This window comes from Macrotis lagotis, chromosome 5 (genome assembly GCF_037893015.1).
Source record: "Macrotis lagotis isolate mMagLag1 chromosome 5, bilby.v1.9.chrom.fasta, whole genome shotgun sequence".
Taxonomy (NCBI): domain Eukaryota; kingdom Metazoa; phylum Chordata; class Mammalia; order Peramelemorphia; family Peramelidae; genus Macrotis; species Macrotis lagotis.
In genome coordinates this window covers 244,837,421-244,859,125 of record NC_133662.1, presented here as the reverse complement: position 1 = coordinate 244,859,125, position 21,705 = coordinate 244,837,421, and the positions used below count along the sequence as shown (strand labels likewise).

The 21,705-nt window shown below is 42.6% G+C and overlaps 1 protein-coding gene across 1 annotated transcript; it reads left to right on the top strand.

Annotated features, from left to right (window-relative positions):
* Nucleotides 1-3,708: 3,708 nt before the first annotated feature.
* EXO5 (exonuclease 5) lies at nt 3,709-21,248 on the top strand. The gene is given in 7 exon segments (XM_074189231.1): nt 3,709-3,800; nt 7,968-8,236; nt 9,833-9,937; nt 11,885-12,057; nt 16,458-16,748; nt 19,876-20,004; nt 20,006-21,248. Coding segments are annotated over 7 exon segments (1,113 nt in total). The 3' UTR covers nt 20,060-21,248.
* The last annotated feature ends 457 nt before the right edge of the window (nt 21,249-21,705 follow it).

Below are 21,705 nucleotides of genomic sequence, written 5' to 3'. Positions count from 1 at the left end.
TAATTAGAAAGTGTCTGAGGTCGCATTTGAACTCAGGTCCTCCAGACTCCTGGGCTGGTACTCTATTCACTGTGCCACCTAGCCGCCCCAATAAGGCTTGTTTTTAAGGAAAGATTATTTCGAGTTTTACAATTTTTCCCTCATTCTTGCTTCCCCCCCCCCACAGAAGGCATTCTGTTAGTGTTTACATTGGTTCCATGTTATTCATTGATCTCAGTTGAATGTGATGACAGAGAAATTATATTAGAAGGCTTATTTCTATGAAAAAAAAGATAGGTTTTTATAAAGAAGATAAAAGATGTTTTTATAAGGAAGATAAACCAGTTCAGTAAAACTGACCAATATATAGAGTTTGACTCAAGAAGCAGTGTTCTTCACTCTCCAATCTCTTCAAAAAAGAGGGAAAAGGGCTTTTCCCCTTATCTTCTTTGGAGCTAAGGTTAGTGGTTCTGATTTTACAATATGACCTTGGTGGATGGCTGAAGCATGGTCTGGTCCCTGGAATCGGCCAACAGATATAGTAGGCAAAGAATGTAGTCCATGCAACTTGGTTGGGGAGCTCCCAGAATGAGTATTCATAGTAATTGACTGACTGAGCAACTCACCCAGGATCTGGGGACAGATTCCAGAACTTGGTGTATAAATCTAGGACAAGTCCAAGCACTGAGGAATCTATTTTAGGGAAGTCCCTGTTCCTCCCTGAATTTTGATCGAGTTTACCTTTAGTTTAAAAACTGGTCAGGTCTTTGTTTTTTGATTTTGTTTTCTTTTTGGCAAGGCTATGGGATTTAGTAACTTGCCTAACACACGTCTAGGTAATTATTGTCAGATTTGAACTCTGGTCCACCTGACTCCAGGGCCAGTGCTCTATCCATTGTGCCACTTAGCTGCCCCGTCAGGTCTTAGTTAAAGATGATCCCAGAGAATCTCAGGGCAGGGTTTGCCCCTCTGGAATTTAAGGACTGATGAGGCTGTTTCAATCAGGTAAATCTGAAAGACTTTAGCCTAGTCTTATTTCTCAATATTCCCTTCAAGAAAACGAGATTGGGCATACAGCTCTGTTTTTTGTTATTTGGATGACCTTGGGTAAGTCAAATCCACACTTACACAAGTATCTGGGATCTAGTTCTTTCCATTCTCAAACTTGTCTGGATCATCCCTAGCTATCCAAATCTAAGGAGCCCTCTTCTCTGGGGAGGTCTTTGGGAGATTGATTGGAAGGTTCAGAGAAGAACGTGACAAGATGAGATGGCATGTGAACTGAAAAGGATGCTAGGATGCTCCTGATTAGGTTCCAGATTCATCCAAGTAGAACAAGGGCTACTGTGTATCTCTTCCTAGAATGTGAGCTCCTTGAAGGAAGGCCCATAGATTCATTGAACTTGAATTGGAGGGGAACTTTAGAAATCATCCATCACCTCCTTTTTACAGATTCAGAAGCTGAGGGTGGAAAAAGTTAAGTGATTTACCCAAGATCTTATAGATAGTAAATAAAGCCACATCAGGAGAGTCACAAATGTTCCCCAGGATACTTAATATGTCAGCCAAAATAATGAACCAAAATATTCCTCCAAGTCCAAAATCAGGAAGGCACTATCCTTGTGGGTTTGGGTCTTGGTTTTGGAGTTTTTATTTTATTTTTAAAATAATTTTTTTTCTTTATCTCAATTCACAGGATCATAGACCTAGACCTTAAATACATCTCAGAGGTCACCTGGGTCATCTGACTACCCCTCCCCCATTTTACAGAGGAGAAAGCTGAAGGTCCAGAGGTTTAAATGACTTGTCCAAGGTAATAGGATCATTCAGTGGTCATCCATTTGCACTCACATATATGATGACTTTGTAAAGGTCTTTTCTAAGTATGTATGGGGGGAGGAGGAAACTGAGTTGCGTTCTATGGAGTAAGCTGAAGTGACTTATTCAAGGTTCCTGACGAGCTTTGGGGCCTTGGGGAGAGTCACAAACCCTGGCCCTCAATTTCCTTCTCTTTAAAATGAGAGGGTTGGATGGCAGGGCTGGTTTATGAGGTCCCCTTTCCAGTTCTGACAGTCTATGAATTGACAGTAGGTGTGTGGGGGGTGTCGGGGGAGGAATTTCAGGAAAAAGAACAGTGCTGGGCTTGGGAAGCTGAGATCCCTGCTTTCCTGAGTGGGGGGCCAGAAGGAAGGGTCCTCTCTGCTCTTGGACACTAAATCCCTCCTCTTAGAGCTGGAGTCCTAGCCTATGGACGGATGGGAAGGGATCACGAGGCACTTCCCAAAACAGAGTTGGGTCATGGGGAGGGAGGTCAGGGTGTCAGGGATCCTGAGCTTGGTCCCAGTACACCGGGGAGGCAGGCCCTGGGAGCTTGGAGGTGTCTGGGTGGGGACTAGACCCTGGGACTGACTGAAAATGGATTGTAAAGAGGAGGAGGTCCTGGAGGAGTGTGGAAGGATGGGGGAGAGAGGAGGAACAATGTGGCTGGGGAAATTTAACCAGGGAGGTGGGAGTGGGTACCCAGGTGGGGGAGGGCTTGACAACTCTTAGCTGCCATTTCTATAGAACCATTCCTGGGGGCAGGGAAGGCCACGTGATCTGCCCATGGTCCATCCAGCTGTAAGGCTTGGCACAGTGAGCTCTTTGTGGGTGGGCATCCTCCCCGGCTTTCTTTGTTGCCCCAGAGCAGGGCTAGCATGCCATCGGCGCTTAATAAATGCTTATCGACTTGGCTTGATGTGGGGATTTGCCCTCCAGCAGAAGCCTAGCCAGGGGGAGGGGGGAAGAAGGAGCAGGGGGAGGAGGAAGGGGAGGGGGGAGGAGGAGAAGGGGAGGAGGGGAAGGGGGAGGAGGAGGGGAGGGGGAGGAGGAGAAGGGGAGGAGGGGAAGGGGAGGAGGAGGAGGAGGAGGGGCAGGAGGAGCAGGGGGAGGAGGAGGAGGGGAAGAGGAGGAGGAGGAGGAGGAGGAGAAAAAGGAGGAGGGGAGGGAGGGGGAGGAGATGGGGAGGAGGAGGAGGAGAAGAAGAAGGAGCAGGGGGGAGGGAGGAAGGGGAGGAGGAGGGGGAGGGGGAGGAGGAGGAGGGGAAGAGGAGGAGGAGGAGGAGGAGAAGAAGGAGCAGGGGGAGAAGGAGGAGGGGAAGGGGAGGAGGAGGAGGAGGGGAAGGGGAGGAGGAGGAGGAGGGGCAGGAGGAGCAGGGGGAGGAGGAGGAGGGGAAGAGGAGGAGGAGGAGAAGGAGAAGAAGGAGCAGGGGGAGGAGGAAGGGGAAGGGGAGGAGGAGGGGAGGGGGAGGAGGAGAAGGGGAGGAGGAGGAGGAGGGGAAGGGGAGGAGGAGGAGGAGGAGGGGAAGGGGAGGAGGAGGAGGAGGGCAGGAGGAGCAAGGGGAGGAGGAGGAGGGGAAGAGGAGGAGGAGGAGGAGGAGAAGAAGGAGCAGGGGGGAGGAGGAAGGGGAAGGGGAGGAGGAGGGGAGGGGGGAGGAGGAGGAGGAGGAGGAGGAGAAGAAGGAGCAGGGGGGAGGAGGAAGGGGAAGGGGAGGAGAAGGGGAAGGGGAGGAGGAGGAGGGGAGGAGGAGGAAGGGGAGGAGAAGGGGAAGAAGGAGCAGGGGGAGGAGGAAGGGGAAGGGGGAGGAGGAGGAGGAGGGGCAGGAGGAGCAGGGGGGGAGGAGGAGGAGGGGAGGGCTGACGCCGGGCCGCCCTGGGAGGCGGGGGCCGGGCAGGCAGCTCGGGGCGGGCCATGGTCGAGAGCAGGCGCGAGGCCGGCGCAGCCCGGGCCCAGGACTGGGGGGACCTGAGTGACTCGGACTTCCCCGACTTTTCGGAGCTGGGGTGAGAGGGGATCTGGCTGCGGCCTGGGCGGGGGGCGGGAGCGGGCCCAGGGCCTCACCTGCAGGGAGCGGACCCCCTTCGGGTTCTCTGTGCCTCCATCCTCTCCCTTCTATCCCCATCTCTCTCTTCTCCCCATATCTCTTTGTCTCTTCTTTCTCTCTTTTTCCTTCTCTCTGTCTTTCATTCTCTTTCTCCCATTCCTCTCCTTTCTATCCTCCCTCCCTCTTTTCTCCCATCCCCCATCTCCTTCTCTTCCCCTTTTCCGTTTTTTGTCTCTCATTCTGTCTTGTCTGTCTCTGTCCTTTTTCCTTCTGTCTGTCTCTCTCTGTCTCTCTCTCTGTCTCTGTCTCTGTCTCTGTCTCTCTCTCTCTCTCTCTCTCTCCTTCCCTCCCCTCTACTTACACCTTTCTGTCTGTCTTTATAGTTTCCTCTTTCAGACTCTTTCTCTGTGTACTGTCTGCCCTCAGTCTCTCTCTCCTCCTTTCCTCCTCCTCCTCCTCCTCCCTCCTCTTCTCTTCAAATACATGAAAGCTGGGGGAACTGGGCTTACCTTGACCCTCAGTAGCTGCAAGTCATCAGGCTCCTGAAAAAATTGGAAAATGTGCACACAGAACCATTGATTTAAAAGTAGGGAGGGAGCTCCTTTCCTTTAAGATTTGGGGAACTACAGGTATGGAATATTACCTACCCTGTCACCATGAATCCTATGGTAAATTTTGGTGTTTTCTTGGATTTGTAGTTAGAGTACCCTGGGTTCAAACTGAAATTCTGCTATTTACCATTGCCTGTCTGACTTTGAGTAAATCACTTTCTCTTGACTTCAGTTTCCTCATCTATTTTTAAAATGAGGGGAGGGGATTAAATAATCTTTGAGGTTCCTTCCAGTACCAATGAACTGGTGTGCGTTTAATCCGAGGTAAGACTTCCTGGGGAAAGAAGGTAGAAAAGATATATCTAGAAATGAATGTGATACAAAAGCAAAAATACATTAATAAAAAAAAATTAAGTAGTGGCTTTTTACTAGGTCTAAAACCCCAAAAGTTCAAAGATAGAGGAAAAGGACCTCTAAATTCAAAAAAATATTTTTAGCTGCTCTTTCTGTGATGTCAAAGAATTAGAAATTGAGAGAATGCCCATCAGTGGGGAATGGTTTGTTTGTCATAGTATATATGATTGTGATAGCATACTATTGTGCTATAAGAAATGCAGGTCTTGGGTTACCAACTCCTGGTCCAGACTTTATAGAGCACCCTGATCTACCATTTTAGAAAACCAGGGTGATTCAGAAAGACCAGAGAAGAATTGTATGAACTGATGCAAGATGAAGTGAGCAGAACCAGGAGAGTAATTTATGCAATAACAGTAACATTATAAAGACAATCAACTTTAAAAGACTTAGGAACTCTACTAGTCACAGAAAGCAGTCACAAATCTAGATTCAAGATGAAGCAAGCTACCCACCTCCTGATAGATTCAGTACAGATTGAGATATTTTTTTGTACATGGTTTTTGCTGAATCTGCATGTTTGTAATAGAAGTTTTGTTTTTGTTGCTTTTCTGATTTGAAGGGCAAAGGACAGGTTGGGGAAAAATAGGGCAAATCTTCATTTAAAAAATTAATTTGAATGTAAAACAAAACAATAAAAACAATAAATGTGGTGGGGAAAGAAGAGTTGTTATTTCACAACAGGAGATAGACAGATAGACAGATATCCCAGTTTTGAAAACAGAGAGAAAGGTAGATTGTCCAAACTATAGTCCAGTGAATTTGATTTGAACCTCCTTGACAAAAGTATAAGATTTTTTAGTCTTTACAACATTGAACTGGTACTCAGTGAGACACAATATGGTTTCATCAATAACAAACAGCATGCCCCACTAACCTGGTTTTCTAAAATGGTAGATCAGGGCATTCTATAAAGTCTGAACCAGGAGTTGGTAACCCTACAGCTGTGAACTTGTTTTTAAAATGTTTTATAACTGAATTTCAATAGAATTGATCTCCTTGTAATCTTGTGTATTTTATTTTATGCATTAAAAAAGCATCTGAGGAGTCCATAGGCCTACCCAGGTTGCCAAGGGTAGGAAGGGGTGTCTATGACACAGAAAAGGTACAGAATCCCTAAAATGGATATGACCATTGTTTAGAGATTATTTGAAGGGCTCTCATGCAAAAGAGAGATTAGTATTAATTTGCATGGACCCAGAGAAGAGAACTAGTCACACTGGGAAAAAAGTCAGATTTCAGATTCATTATCTGAAAAGTTTCCCAGCAGAGAGGTAGTGAGTTGCCTGTCTCTGGAAGTTTTCAAGTAGAGTTTGAATAACCACTTGGTGGGGATATTGCAATGGGACTTGGGCTGATCAGACAAGAAGTCCCTGCTAATTCTGAGAGACAATTCCCTTCCTCTGAATTTTCCTATGACTGTTGAAGGCACTACCATCCTTTTGGTTATATAGATTTACAACCTCAATGCCATCCTCAGTTTTCTTCTTTCAATCAATTGGCCATATAGCCAATCATCTCTGGCAAGTGTCCTTTCCTCTTGTCAAACAGCCATGGTCCTAATACAGGCCCTCATCATTCATCATCCTTCAATTAAACAGTTGCAATTCTTTTTGTGTAACTTTTATTTTTTTCCAATTAAAAGCATATCTTCTATTTTTCCCTTTTTTCTCTTCCATAAAAAAAAAGAAAAGAAAAATAAAAACCTGGTCACAAATAATCATAATCAAGAAAAACATACTCTCTCACTGGCCACAACCAAAAATATATGTCTCACTCTTGTTGAGTCTTTCAAATCTTTGTCAAGAGGTAGATAGCATGTTTTTACACTGACCGTCTGGCTCTGGCATCATGGTTGACCACTGCATTTGTCAAAATTTCCAAGTGTTCAGGGCAGCTAGGTGGCATAGTGAATGAAAGCACTGGCCCTGGAGTCAGGAATACCTGGGTTCAAATCCAGCCTCAGGGGTTAAGTGGCTTGCCCAAGGTCACACAGTTAGGCAATTATTAAGTGTCTGAGGTCAGATTTGAACTCAGGTACTCCTGACTCTAGAGCTGGTGCTCTATCCACTGACACACCTAGCTGCCCCCTGCTCTACCTTCTTCACTTTTTCCCCATCTCCCAAGTGTTAAGGATACTAAGGGTCTTAGATTTCACATTCTCTTTCAAATCAGAGTTCAATAAATATTCAAATATTTCTTTCAACACTTACTTTTATCATGTCTTAACAAAGTGCTTTTCTTTTTGTACAAAAATTTTTTTCAGTTATGTGTAAAGATAGTTTTTGACTTTCATTTTTTGTAAGATTCAAGAAATTCAAAAATTTCACATTTTTCTGCCTTCCCTCCCTTCCCCTCTCCTTTCCCTTGACAGTGGTTATTTGATATAATTATATACATACAATCAAGATGAACATATTTCCATATTAGTCATATTGTGAAAGAAGAATCAGAACAAAAGAAAAAAAAAACATGAGAAAGAAAAAACCTAAAACAAATTTTAAAAAGTGAACATAGTATGCTTTGGTCTGCAGACTCCAAAGTTCCTTCTCTGGATATGGACAATATTTTCTTCCTAAGTCTTTTAGAATTATCTTTGATCGTACTATAGAGAGGAGCTAAATCCATCATAGCTACTCATCTCAAAATGTTGCTATTGGTGTGTACTAAGTACTTTTCTTACAACAAACCTTTGAGATAACTAGTACAAGTTTTTATCACCATTTAACAAAGAAGGAAACTGAGGCTTAGTGAAGTGGCTTGTCTATGGTCATCTAATTTGTAAATGTCAGAGTCAGAAGTAGAATCCAATATTGAATGGTTTGGTTTTACCATGCAGCAAAGCTGGGCCTGGGGGTAAAAAGCTTGGCTATGTGGGAAAGGAGCAAGCACTTATTAAATACCTAATATGTGCTAAACACTTTATAAATATTATTTCCTTTGTTTCTCACAACATTCTTGAGGGACAGTTGCTATTATTAGCCCCATTTCACAGATGAAGAAACTGAGGCTCATAAAAGTCAGTGACATACCCATGGTGATATAGCTAAGCTTCTGAGTCCAAATTTGAACTCAGGTCTTCCTGACTCCAAGCCCAGCACACTATCCACTGTGCCATCTAAGGGCATCTGGCAGGAAACTCCGTCTTTTTTTGTTTTCAGGGACATTGAAGAACTTGGGAACCAACCTGACTCCTTGTCACAAAACCCTAAAAAGCAAGTCAACTCACCAGAATCATGGAAACGGAAGCGAAGGGCAGATGCTTCAACACCAATGGAAAAGTTCCATCTAGGGTGCCTCTGGGTCACTGACCTGTCTGCGCAGAGTTGGTGTGAGCAGCAGATGGTATATGGGAAGGAGCTTCCAGGGTTCCAGTCGGAGGAGAAGACTGCAGTGCTGAGTGCGGGAGCCAGTATCCACCTTGCCAGAGGTAAGGAAGAGAGAAGAGCCTGTAGTGCAAACCCCATAGTGGTCCCCATCCTCCAAAACAACCCAGAGCTGGCCATTTCTACTTCTGGACAGTACCATTAGGTATTGCAATATGGTGGATGATGTGCAGCCATGTCACTAATGATAATTTTCAAGGTCTAGATTCCTTGTTCAAAAAAACCATTAATGGGGCAGCTAGGTGTCACAGTGGATAGAGCACTGGCCTTGGAGTCAGGAGTACCTGAGTTCAAGTCCAGCCTCAGACACTTAATAATTACCTAGCTATGTGGCCTTGGGCAAGCCACTTAACCCCATTGCCTTGCAAAAAAAAACAAAAACCAAAAAAAACTATTAATGAAAGGCAGCTAAGTGGTGCAGTGGATAGAGTACTGGCCCTGGAGTCAGGAGGACCTGAGTTCAAATCTGGCCTGAGACACAATATTTACCTAGCTGTGTGACTGGGCAAATCACTTAACCCTATTGCCTAGCAAAAACAAAAAAAATTAGTATCTAAGAAAATAGAAAAAGGCATTTATTTCTTGTTTGAACCATATCAAAAGGTTCATTATTGCATTCTGCTTTATAATGCAAGGTGTCCCTAAAGTCTTAGTGCAATTTAAAAGCTTTCATACTGTATAATTATAACTTCAAAATACAATTACAGATACTTTAAAGTTTGCAAAAAAAAATTATAAATATTATCTCATTTGCTCCTCACAAACCTTTGGGACAAAGATGCTGCCTCAGAAACTGAGTCAGACAGGGAGTGGATTTGAATGCAGGCCTTTCTGACTCCAGGTCCAGCACTTTATAAGCATTGAACCACTGTTAGAATTCCAAACCACTGGTTTCTTGGATTATGATATATTATTCTGAATTCAATGTACAACTCAGGCAGAAGAGATCTCTGTTCACAGCAGAACTGAGTGATGCATTGAAGTATAAAATGTGAAGGACAGGGCTAACACCAAGGGTCTTCTGGGCCCTTGGCAAAGGTAAATTGGTGCGTCCTCATCCTGGGGCAGTGAGGTGGCATCGTAGTTCATAGCCTGTTGAACCTGAAGTTAGGAAGATTCATCTTTCCAAGTTTATATCTGGCCTCAGATTCTTACTAATTGTGTGATCCTGGACAAGTATTTTAACCCTGTTTGCCTCAATTTCTTCATCTATAGTATCCTCATTTCCAGTATCTTTGCCAAGAAAACTCCAAATGGGGTCACAGAACAAAGGACACAACTGGAAAAATGACTGTTCTCATCCCATCTATACATTGGATGTCCCTGATTGGGGATGAGCCCAAAAATGAGCCCTGGCTAGGACTGCAACCTGGTAGAATTTCTGCTAAGACCTTCAGTATCCCCTCCAGCTTATCTTCCTCAAGACTGTTCAGAGGTTCCTGCACCTTCTCCCATTCTCAAGTCTGAGGAACCCATTCATGATAAGAGACAGACAGAGACAGAGACAAAGAAAGAGAGAAGCAGAGAGAGAGAGAGAGACTGAGAGGTCTTTGAGTTGAGAACTAGAGCTCTGGATTTTTCCTGTTGTGAAGAGAGAGAGGAACAGAAAGTGCCTGATACTAACCTATTTCTCCTTTCAGAGCTGGAACTCCATGACCTTGTGAACGTCCACATCTCCACTAAGGAAGACGCCTGGGCAGTGAAGCTGTTGAACATTCTGTCAATGGTACCCATCCTGCAGTCAGGTAAGGGGACTTAGGGACTAGAGATTCAGAGCTGGAAGGGGTCCCAGAAGCTGGAGTGATTGACCTCTCTCAGTGTATGGATAAAGGAAGGGATGGGCAGCAGCCTTTCCTTGAGTGGACTGCATTGGTTTTAGCTACTAAAGGTCTATGGGTCTATGGGCTACAAAAAGACAACATTAATATGAAGAATTCAGAGACAAATAGAAAGATGTAGATGAACTGAACTGATCCAGAGCAAAGTAAGCAGAATTAGGAAAGGAATTTTTATGATGACTACAAATTGTAAATGGAAAGAGCAAAAAAGTGAAACTGAGTGCTTTGTAATTTTATTGACTGCTCTTGGCCCCCAAGAAGAGTGATAAGATGCTTCTCTGTCCCTGCCCTTTGCAGAGGAGGGATTGTCACTGTGGAACATGGCTGTTCTGGACCAAGCTAGATGCAGACAAGTCCAGTGCTTGGGACACAGAATTGATTTAGTTGGGCACAGCTATGCCCTACCTCCAAATCTGCCAAAATGGATACCAGTTAGCAGCATACATAAAACTCAAAATATCACCAACTCTTCATACTCTGGGATTTTGTACCTCAGTTCAGAAAATCTTACAATATGGAAATTATCTTTCCCCTCTATGATTAGGGAATGAATATATAACCAAACAAGCGATAGAGAAAATGAAATGGATAGTTTTGATTACATAAAATTAAGAAGTTTTTGCAGGAATGAAGTTAATGCAGCTAAAATGAGAAAAGAAGCAAGATCTTTGCAGTTTCTGTAAAGAATGTCACATATACAAATATTTATAATATATGCATATATATCTGTGTGTATCCATGGGTATATATGTATATGTTTTTATTTACACACACAAATAGTGATTCTAAGAAAATTTTGTGTGAATGAGTCTTTCTCATTGAGAATAACTCAATAACTCATTGAAAATTATTAACCCAGGAGTGAACTCCCTAGATCAGATAGATCAAAGGGAATAAAGAATTTAGTTTTTTTTTGCAATTTAATCATTATTTTCTCATAATGAGAAATAGGTTTCTTAATAAAGATGCTAAATCCTTTTTGGAGTGATCCTTGTTATTAGAAGGCACCCACAAAAAAAAGAAAGTTAAATCAACCTTTGACGGAGCCAGACTAAGATGATCCTGTAAAGATGAAAATAAAAAAAAATCTAAAAAAAAAAAGAAGGCACCCACCAAGGCCCCTGTCTGCCCTTTTTCTCTTTTTATTAAAATTTGGGGATGGAGGATTTATATCACTTTCAATTTCCAGAAATATCTCTCCCCTGAAAACCATCCCATGAAGTAATAATAAGAAGGGGATAAAAGTCAGTTGAGCAAAACTAATTCATTCCTTGACCTAGTCTCTCAGTATCTGTAGTATTTCATACCCATAATACTCTCTACCTCTACAAAGAATGGAAAGAGATGCATTTTCTCATCTTAGATGCCAGGCTTGCTCATTACAATTACACAACTTTCAGTTTCAATATTTTTTTTTCATGGTTTTTCTTTCTTTTATGATTGTAATCACTATATATATTGTTCTCCCTATTTTAGTTTGCATCAGTTCATAGAAGTCTTCCCTGTACTTTTCTGTATTCCTCATATTTATCATTCCATTTCATTCCATTACTGTGTTCCATTTCATCCTAATTGATTTAATTATTATTTATTTGATGATTACTTACCTATTCACTATAAAATTATTTCCCTCAAGCCAAAGGAACCATTTCTACTCCTGTCTCATGTTTCCAAGTTATCATTGAGAAGGAAACAGAGGAGATGCTATTTACATGAAGCAGCAGGTGCTCTTTAACATGAGAAAATTTTTCTGTCCTGTTTTTTTTTCATTTGTGACCACTGTGAGAAAGTCCCAGGACAAAGGGAGAATGAATGGATTTTCGAGGAGTGATGTTACCCTTTGTATTCCTATAGGTGGGACAATTCGGGAATTCCCAGTCTTTGGGGAAGTAGAAGGGGTGTTCCTGGTTGGGATAATTGATGAGCTACACTACACTTCAAAGGGGGAACTAGAACTGGCGGAGCTCAAAACTCGCAAACGACCAATGATGCCACTGGAGGCTCAGAAGGAGAAGGACCGTTTCCAGGTACATGTGGCAGAATCATCAATGGTAGAGTTGTAGATTCATGGAAGGAAGGGCCCCCCAGGGGGGATGTGACATTATAGGATCCTTTATCTAGCACTAGATTAAACCTCAGAGGTCAGCTTGCCCAACTCCATCATTTTACAGAAGAGGAAACCAAGGCATACGGTCATTTTTTTTTTTTTGCCCAACTCCCTAATTTTACAGATGACAAAAATGGGGCCCATATAAGTCACAGGATCATAGACATAAAATTAGGAGTATAATACAATCACTTTTTTTAACTGCAAAAGAATTCGAGATGCAGAAATGAATTGACTTATCCAAGGTCATCCAGAAGTTAAGTGGCATGGCTAGAATTTGAATCTCAATATGCTAACTTTACATTCAGTCATTTTCTCTACTCTGCCACAACTGTGAATCCTAGGATTAGAAAGAATTCATCTAGTCCAGTTCACTTATTTTAAAGATAAGGAAGCCAGGATCCCAGGAGGAAGATCCACCTTGCCTACAGTTACATAGCAAATTAGTAGCAGAACTGAGATTAGAACCCAGATCTCTTGAGCCTCAGGACACATCTACTATATTACTCCTCTGGGGGTGGGGGTGGGGTCTTCTTTAAGGGTTATTGCTTGGTGACTGACTCAGATAATTGAATTCCTATAGTTAGGGTCATAAGGCTCCCAGGATATAGCTGACCAAAAACACTGAATACCATTCTGTAGAAAATGATATTTAAAAACTGCTCAGAATTTTTGAATATGGAGAAAAAAATTCTGATCAATTGATCATAGATCATCAACAGAGAAAGATCCCACTCTTGAAACTTGAAGGCATATATACCATATATCTTATCATACCATGCCATATTACATAGCTCCTTGAGGGAAAGTCCATATTGTTTGCTTATATTTGAATCTTCAACTCTTAGTTCTGACAGAGACATAGTAAAGGATTTATAAATGCCTTTTTTCATTTATCATTCACTGAAAAACAACATAATTTGCAAATAACCAAGAGAAAGAGCTAGAGCTGTGAAGGAAAATCATATAGGTTTATTTTGGAATCCTGGAGGAATTCTAAAAGTAAAGAAACCAAAATAACTTCCATAAAGCTGAGAATAATCACTAACACAAAGAAATGGATGTTTAACAAAAGAGAAAGCATCGAAGCATTCTTGGGGAAAAAAAGAAAAGCCCACTCACTAAAATGAACTGAATATTTGATTTGCAAACAGTTCAAAAAAGGCAAACACTCGATAGATGGACTGCTAGGTCATGCCATAATGCAGAGTTGCCAGGCCTGGAGTAAGAAGACTCATCTTTTTGAGTTCCCATCTGATCTCAGACACTGGACAAGTCACTTTCATCCTGTTTGCCTCAGTTTCCTCATTTGTAAAATGAGCAGGAGAAGAAAATGGCAACTCCCACTCCAGTATCTCTGCCTAGAAAACACAGTTCCACAGCAACATAAGAAAGATAGATAAGAACTATCATCAAAAAAGGCTAAATTGCCAAATATTCTATCTTATCTTTATAGACTATTTAAACAGCTCTTTGAGCTGTAAGTTAAAAGGAGGGACAAAGGGGAGCCAAGAGAAGCTTAAAGCATCAGGAGAAGATAAGATGGAAAAACTGAATTACTCTTCTGTGGACTAAATCTTATGACTCTCATGTGTGTAGATCTGCCTAATGGGAGGGATAACTGAGGGGTAATACTGGATTAGGGAGTGGGAAGGTAGGAGATAAGGATAGGGGTTGATGTTGGAGATATACCCCCACCCAGTCCAGAGTCTAGGAGGGAGAGTCTTCTATTTAAATTCTCAACAAGAATAAAGGCTGTGGGAGAATAGAATAAATCAGTAGGGACAGATGACTGCCTCAAAAGAAGAAAGGAGATTAAAAACTAATCCATAAAACAATAATACATAAGGAGGAAATGGAAGAAAATAAACCTGTCAACTTTGAATATGAATGGATTAAACAATCCATGAAGACCAAGAGAATGACAAACCCAACATTTTACTGCAAATAAGAACCAAGTCTATAAAATGAAGAAATACGATTTTTTTTTTGAGGCAATGGGGTTGTGACTTGCCTAGCATCACACAGCAAATAAGGATTTGAGGTCAGATGTGAACTCGGGTCTTCCTGAATCCAAGACTGGTGCTCTATTCACTGTCACCTAGTTGCCCTAAGAAATATACTTAATGAAAATGAGAGACTGGAATAAAATTTACTGTTATTGAATGAAAGAAAAACCAATCGCTAAGGTTTACTTTGTGTTAGACTCTGTGCTTAATATTGGAGATACAAAGAGAAAAAATGGGTGGACCTACTCTTTTGTCAGAGATTTCATCCTGTAATAAAAGTAAGGTCAAATACAGAGCTATGGGAAACCCTAATGAGAAAGCAATCCCTGCCCTCAGGAAACTTACATTCTTTTTAAAAAATTTTTTTTATTTATTTAAAGTAATGGGGTTAAGTGACTTGCCCAAGGTCACACAGCTGGGCAATTATTAAGTGTCTGAGGTCAGATTTGAAGTCAGATCCTCCTGACTCCAGGGCTGATACTCTGTCCACTGCATCACCTAGCTGCACCAAAGCTTATATTCTAATGGGAGAAAACACATCTGGAGAAGGGGCCTTTCAGTTTAGAAAGTCATAGGGATGATAAGTGAAGCCATACTGTCCACTAGCAATGGCAACATTGATTTAGTTCCAGAGCAGTATAAGGGAAGTAGCAAAGGGAAGGAGACATGGAAAGAATAAGCTCACTTCAGCAAGGCTAATGGCAAGAAGATGACTGGGGTATAAAATGATGGATGATGGGGGCCAGATAGATCTATTGGGCCAAGGGAAGAACTCATCAGTCAATACAACATGGACTCTTGGGTGGAAGTACCAGAGATCAACTATGAGTACTCCAGGGCTTAGTCTGTAATACTAATGGGGCAACCAGAGGGTGTCAGACCAAAGTATAAGCACCCAATCAACATTTGTTGGATTAGTCTGGGCAGGGCAGCCAGCTGGAGAGTGTAGCAGGAGTCTAACCCGAGTCAAGACTTTAAAGCTTTTCCAACATGCCAGACACCCTACCAAGCACACAGTCAGTTAATTGATAACCCAGATTAGGGTGGAAAGGATAGATCAAAGAGACATTTGTTTTGGTCATTCCACCCCACCACTCTCCTGTAGGGGAAAAATCGAGTCTTTGTTAATGATAATGATTCACATTCATCAACTGCTTCACTGCTTCCAAAATAATCTTTCTAAAGCATAGGGAAGTCTCTTGCTGAAGAATCTTTAGTCTATCTGTGGAATGGAGTACAAACTCTTCTAATATTTAAAGTCTCTCAAGGTCTGACACCTTCTGGTCTGACCTTCCCAGATTTATTTTGCATTTTTGTTGTTTAATCACTTCAGTCAAGTCTTGGTGACTCTATTTGGAGTTTTCTTGGAAAAGAAAGTGGTTTGGCAGTTCATTTTACAGATGAGGAAACTGAGGCATGTAGGGTTAAATAACTTATCCAGAGTCACACAGCTAGTAAATGTCTGAGATTGAGTTTGAACTCAGATCTTCCTGATTCCAGGCCAAGTCTATCCTTTGTACCTCCTAGTCACCCCTTATTTCATGACTCTCACACATTTTCTTTTCCAACCAGTCCCCTTGCTGTACATTGCACAGATAATTCCATGTTTTTTTCCCATACCTTTGAACAGACTGTTCCCATCTGGAATGCCCTCCTCCATCTTTGACTCTTAGAAGCAATAGCTTCTGTTCAAAGCCTGCCTCCTACAAATGTTTTCTTATTTCTTCTCTGTGTCTGGGCCTCCTCCTCCTCCCCTGTCCCCCTTCGCCCCCCCCCCCCGACACGTTAGATCTTTCCTTCTCTGGAGAGATGACTGTTATTTGTCTTTCATTCCAGAAGAGGACTCTGACCTCAGGGAGGTGATGCCATGACAAGCACATGCATTTGAGTGAGGGGGTGCTGTGCTAAGCCACCAGACTTTGCATTTTCTTGGGATATATGGTGTATTTCCTCATCTGTAAACATGTTTTAGCATCCTAGTAGATTGTAAGCTCCATGAGGGGACTGTTTTACTTTTGATTTTGTATCCCCAACCATTGGCACAAAGTGGGTACTTAAATAAATGTTCAATTTGAATTGACTGGATGTAGTTTTCCCCCACAACAACCTTGTGAGGTATGGGATGTATGATTATACCCATTTTATGGACCAGGAAACTGAGGCTCAATATTTTTTAAAATTCAATTTAGCAAGCTCTTAAGGAGCCATGGACATTGCTGTCCTGATCCATTCAGGTTCAATAATTGCCCAATGGGTGTTTTTTTGGTTGAATTTGGTTCTGTTTGCCCTTATAATCTCTGCTCTACCCTAGGTCAGCCTCTACAAATGTATCTTTGACGCCATGGTTCGGGGACAGGTGACCTCCGCCAGCCTTGTTCGCCACATGAAGCTTTCCCCAGAGCGACTGCTAGGGCCCCCGGTGCAGAGGCATGCCCAACAAGGGGGCTTCACTGTGAAGTCCTTTGGAGACCTCCTGGATCTGACTTTCTTGTCCCTGTCTCTGTCTGACCTTCCGGTCATTGATGCTCTGAAGATAGAGTATAGCCACCAGGAGACGGACTCTCTGTTGGGCACAGTGATGGTGGTCTTTGAGGAGGAGCAGGTGAGCAAGAACAGAATGAGTTCAGGGAACTGCCCTCAACCACCTCAGTTGATCCAGGGCCCATTCCTAGCCTTCCCAGACCTCCTTCAACTACAATTGCTATGGAGACCTGAGAACTGAGGAAGGAGAATTAGAAGGGGCAGTTAAGGAGGTAGTGGGTAGAACACTTGCCTAGGAGTCAGAAGGACCTGAGTTCAAATCTGGCCTCAGATACTTACTAGCTGTGTGACTCTGGGCAACTCACTTAAAAATAATAAAATTAAAAGACAATTGATGTTAGACAGGAAAGAGGGGAATGAGGGGTGGGGGGTAGCAGTCCAAAGACTGGGAATATATGGGTAGTCAGACAGGGAACAACATCCTTACTAACACAAGGTGCTCCATTTCCCAAGCCTGGGGCCCTCTCCCTCTTCACCTCTTCCTCTTCACTTCCTCAAGACTCAGCTCAAGCCTGGCCTTCTACATGAAGCCTTCCCTGATTTCCCCAATTGTTGGCCTAACTACCTTGTATTTTTTATTTCATATTTATTCTGTACATTCTTGTGGTTTTTTCTTTTTTTGGTACTCTAAGCACTTAGCTTAATAATAATTTTTTTAAGGTTTTTTTTTTTTGCAAGGCAAATGGGGTTAAGTGGCTTGCCCAAGGCCACACAGCTAGGTAATTATGAAGTGTCTGAGGTCAGATTTGAACTCAGGTACTCTTGACTCCAGGGCCAGTGCTCTATCCACTGCACCACCTAGCCGCCCCTCTTAATAATAATTTAAAAAGTAATTTTAAAACTTATGCTTAGTACACATTAGGTGCTTAATAAATGTTGATCTGTTGATTGATTGATAAAACTATTGTTCTCCCAATGGAATAAGAGTTGTTTCATTCTATGAATTTATATTCCCATTGCCTCATGGAGTACCTGGCACAGAGTAGGCAGTTAATAAATGTTCATTGATTTTATTGATTGATGTATATGTTGCTTCTTCTGATAGAATAGAAGCTCCTTGAGAGGAAGGGTCATTTCATTCTTTGTATTGGTATCCCCAGGACTTAATATAATACATGGTCCACAGTAGGTGCTTAATAATTGCTGTTGATTAAGTGTAGAAGTAATCCAACTAAGAAATATTTTTAAAATTATTGTTATCTCTTGTCATGACATCATCTTTATTTCCCTCTTCCCCTCCCCTTATAACAAAGAGGAAAGAAAGAATTAAGGCAGGTCAGCAGGACTACCATGTCAGCAGAGACTGAGCACCCATTACAGTATTCCATACATGTAGGCCCATACATTTGCCAGGAATGGGAGAGAAGTGCTTTTCCTCCGCATTTCTTCAATCTCAATCTTCAATAAACATTTATTAAGCACCTACTGTGTACAGAGAGCCCCACAAAGCCTTATGAGAGATACAAAAACAAAGTAAAAAATAGGGCTTGCCCTCCAGGAGTTTACTTTCTGTTGAAGTGGCCCACTTCATGTCTTGCCCACTTCTGGATTGGATACTGGGTAGGGAGGAAGAGGGGGCAGACCAAAAGAAGAGAATAAGATTTGTAAAGCACCTGTCTCTCTATAATATCTTGATCCCTTCATTCCTTCATCCCTTCGTCCCCCATACTAATGGGGAAACTGAAGGCTGGAGAGCCAAAGTTACTTGCCCAAAGTCACACAGCCCAGAGTCTGAGGATTCAAACTGAGGTCTTCCTGAATCCAAGTTTTCCATTAAATTATTTGACCTTCAAGCTCCTCATTAGTTATTTGGGGAGACAGAGCCCATGCCCACAGGAATATAGGTTAGTAGAAGATTGTGCAGTCTCTGCTTTCAGAATTAAAAGAAGATAGAGGTCCTTTCCCAAGTTTCCTTCCCCATCTTTTTTTTTCCTTTCGGTTTTGCAAGGCAGTGGGGTTAAGTGACTTGTCCAAGGTCACATAGGTAGGTAATTTTTTTATAGTTTTATTTATTCAAGGCAATGGGATTAAGAGTGACTTGCCCAAGGTCACACAGCTAGTGCCTGAGGCCGGATTTGAACTCAGGTCCTACTGACTCCAGGGTCACTGTGCCACTTAACTGGTCTCTCCCCCTTCTTTTAAAAAAAATAAGTTTGATGGATCCTTGTTATTCCTGAATTAGGCCCCTCCCCCCATGAGCCTTCTCTTTTATCAAAGAAAGATTATGAAAACCACTTGACAGCTTCTGACTGAACATGCAACATTCTGTACCTGTAATCCCCTCCACTTCTCTGTCAAAGGGGAAAAAACAGTTGGTTGGCAGGTTCAGACTTGTGATTATATTAATGCTGGGAATTCCCAATGGGGAAAACCCCTCATCTGATGTCTATGAGAACTTGCCTAGGACATGTAGCTCTAAATGAGAGGGTTGTCAGGGCCCCTGACAGGCTAAATGATCCTTCCCTCCTCACTCAGCTGCTTCTATTTCAATCCAAACTTGAACTCAGATCTTCCTGATTCCAAGGCCAGCCCTCCATCCTCCATACTCCCCCTCATCCTCCTTGTCTCTTTGTCTCTGTTTCTCTCCTTCTTTATCTGTCTCTATTTCTGTCTATCCCTGTCTCTGTTTCTCTGTTACTCTCTTTTATCTGCCTCTGTCTCTATTTCTATCTTAGTTGTTTATCTCTGCCTGTCTCTCTTGTTCTTTATCTACCTCTGTCTCTATTTCTATCTCCTTCAATCCATGTCTGTCTCTATTTCTGTTTATCTGCCTGTCTTTGTCTCTCATGTCTGTCTCTCTCCTTTATCTGTCTCTCTGTCTCTGTTGCTGTCACTTTATCTCTGTCTCTTGCCTTTGTGTCTCAGTCTCTCATGCTAGAAGGGGAGTTTTCTCCTTCACCAACTGTCTTAAAACAGTGGCTTCATGATTCACCATGGAAAGAGACCTGGCTTCAAATCTTCAAATCTCTGATACTCATTGCCTACGCGATGTTGGCCAAATTATTTAACATCTCTGAGACACAGTTTCCTGCTATGTAAAGGGAGGTGGAAGTGGACTAGACAGTCTCAGTGGCTCCTTCCCACTCTGTATTTAGGATCATGGGGTCCAGATGGACAGATGACCAGTTGGGACAAGAGCTGGGTTGGCACCAGCTTACCCCAGGTTTCCCTTGGTTTTGCCTTTGCAGGTAAGGGACAAGCTTCGACATCACCTGGACTATTGGACAGGCCTCAGGGAGCCCCAGGGAGTGGATGTGAAGGAGGCGTGGAAGTGTCGGATGTGTGACTATGCTGCTGTCTGCACATGGAGACAGAATGGGGGGGACAAGGATGTTGACAGAGGAGCAACATGCCAAGAAGATGGCCAAGTGAAGGGGCCTGGCCACAGTTAGAATGCTGGGAAGTTTCTGTGGGACCAGCTTCTTCAGGGCCATCACTGACCAAGTACCCAATGGAAGGAATTGAACCTGACTCTGGGACAGTCATTTTTGACCCACGGCAGAGCCTTGAGCTCTGACTCCTTGTGGATTCACAACAAGGATCTTGGGATTATTTTGGAGATATCTTGGGAAGGGGCTGCTCAGCAGCTGCTCAAGTGGCCTTCTGGGAAGGCAAGGGCCGAGGAGGTCACACCCTAGGAGGAATTGTTACCCTTTTTTTTTAAAGAAAATTCTGCTCTCCTGTTCTTTTCCAATAAAGACTTTTTGATTTTTCTAAAACAGAAGGGCCAGTGACTCCCCAGTTGCAAACTTTCCCAAGGTCATATGGCAATTTAGCAGTTGGACTGTGGCCATGAGCCAGTTCTCCCAAATGTGGTGCTGCAAAAGAGGGATGTCCTTGGGGCCCTTCTAGAATGGTATCTGCTTTTCTTTCAAGAAAACTCACAGCTCTCCTTTGTATTTATGTCACCTGCATTTCCAAATTGGCCTCTTTCCCTTCCCCAGGAAAACAGCCCTTTGTAACAAAGAGTAAAAAAAAGGAAGGAGAGGGAAGTGAACACAGCAGTCAAGGATGATGATATTCAATATATCCACCATTTGGGGATGAAGTTTCAACATTATAATTATATAACCTTCAGTTTGAGCTTTTTACCTTCCTCCCTCCCTTCCTTCCTTTTTTCTTTCCTTCCTTCCTTCCCTCCTTCTTTCCTTTCTCCCTTCCTCCTTCCCCTCTGTCCTTTCCTCTTCCCTCCCTCTATTCCTCTTTTCCTTCCTTAATCCTTTCCTTTCTACCTTTCTCTTTCTCCCTTCCTCCCTTCCTCTCTCCCTTTCTTCCTCCACTCTTCTCTCTCTCTCTCTCTCTCTCTCTCTCTCTCTCTCTCTCTCTCTCTCTCTCTCTTCTTCTCTCCCTCCCTTCTTTCCTGCCCCTTCCTTCCTCTCTTCATCCTTTAATTTCTTTCCTTCTTCACTGTGCCCCAGAAACTTGAATACCCATCTGTCTCAGTACCTTTGATTCTAGTAGAGATGGTGCAGGGAGCCTTTTCTTCCCACTTGTTAGAGATAGAAATAGAGGGGAGGGAATAACAATTGATTAAGGATCTCCTATGTGGCAGACACTGAGCTAAATGCTTTACAAATATAAATTCATAATAGAATCATAATAAAAGCAAATATTTTACATAATCCTTTTAAAGTTCATAGAGTATTTTAATTAAATCATCTCATTTGATCCTCACAATGACCCTGGAAGGTAAATATTATTATCAGTCCATTTTACAGATGAGAAAACTAAGGCAAACAGTTGAAATGATTTGTCCAGGCTCACAGAGCTAATAGTCATAGGTAGAATTTGAACTCAGTTCTTCCTGATTCCTGGGTCAGCACTTTTTTTTTAAAGATATAGTTTTTTGGGGAGGCAATCAAGTTAAGAGACTTGCCCAAGGTCACACCACTAGCGTCTGAGACCATATTTGAACTCAGGTCTTCCTGACGCCAGGGTCAGCGTGCTATCCACTGGGCCACTTAGCTGCTCCAGCCCACTTAATCACCAGCTTGTCTATTTGCCTCAAAATACAGAAA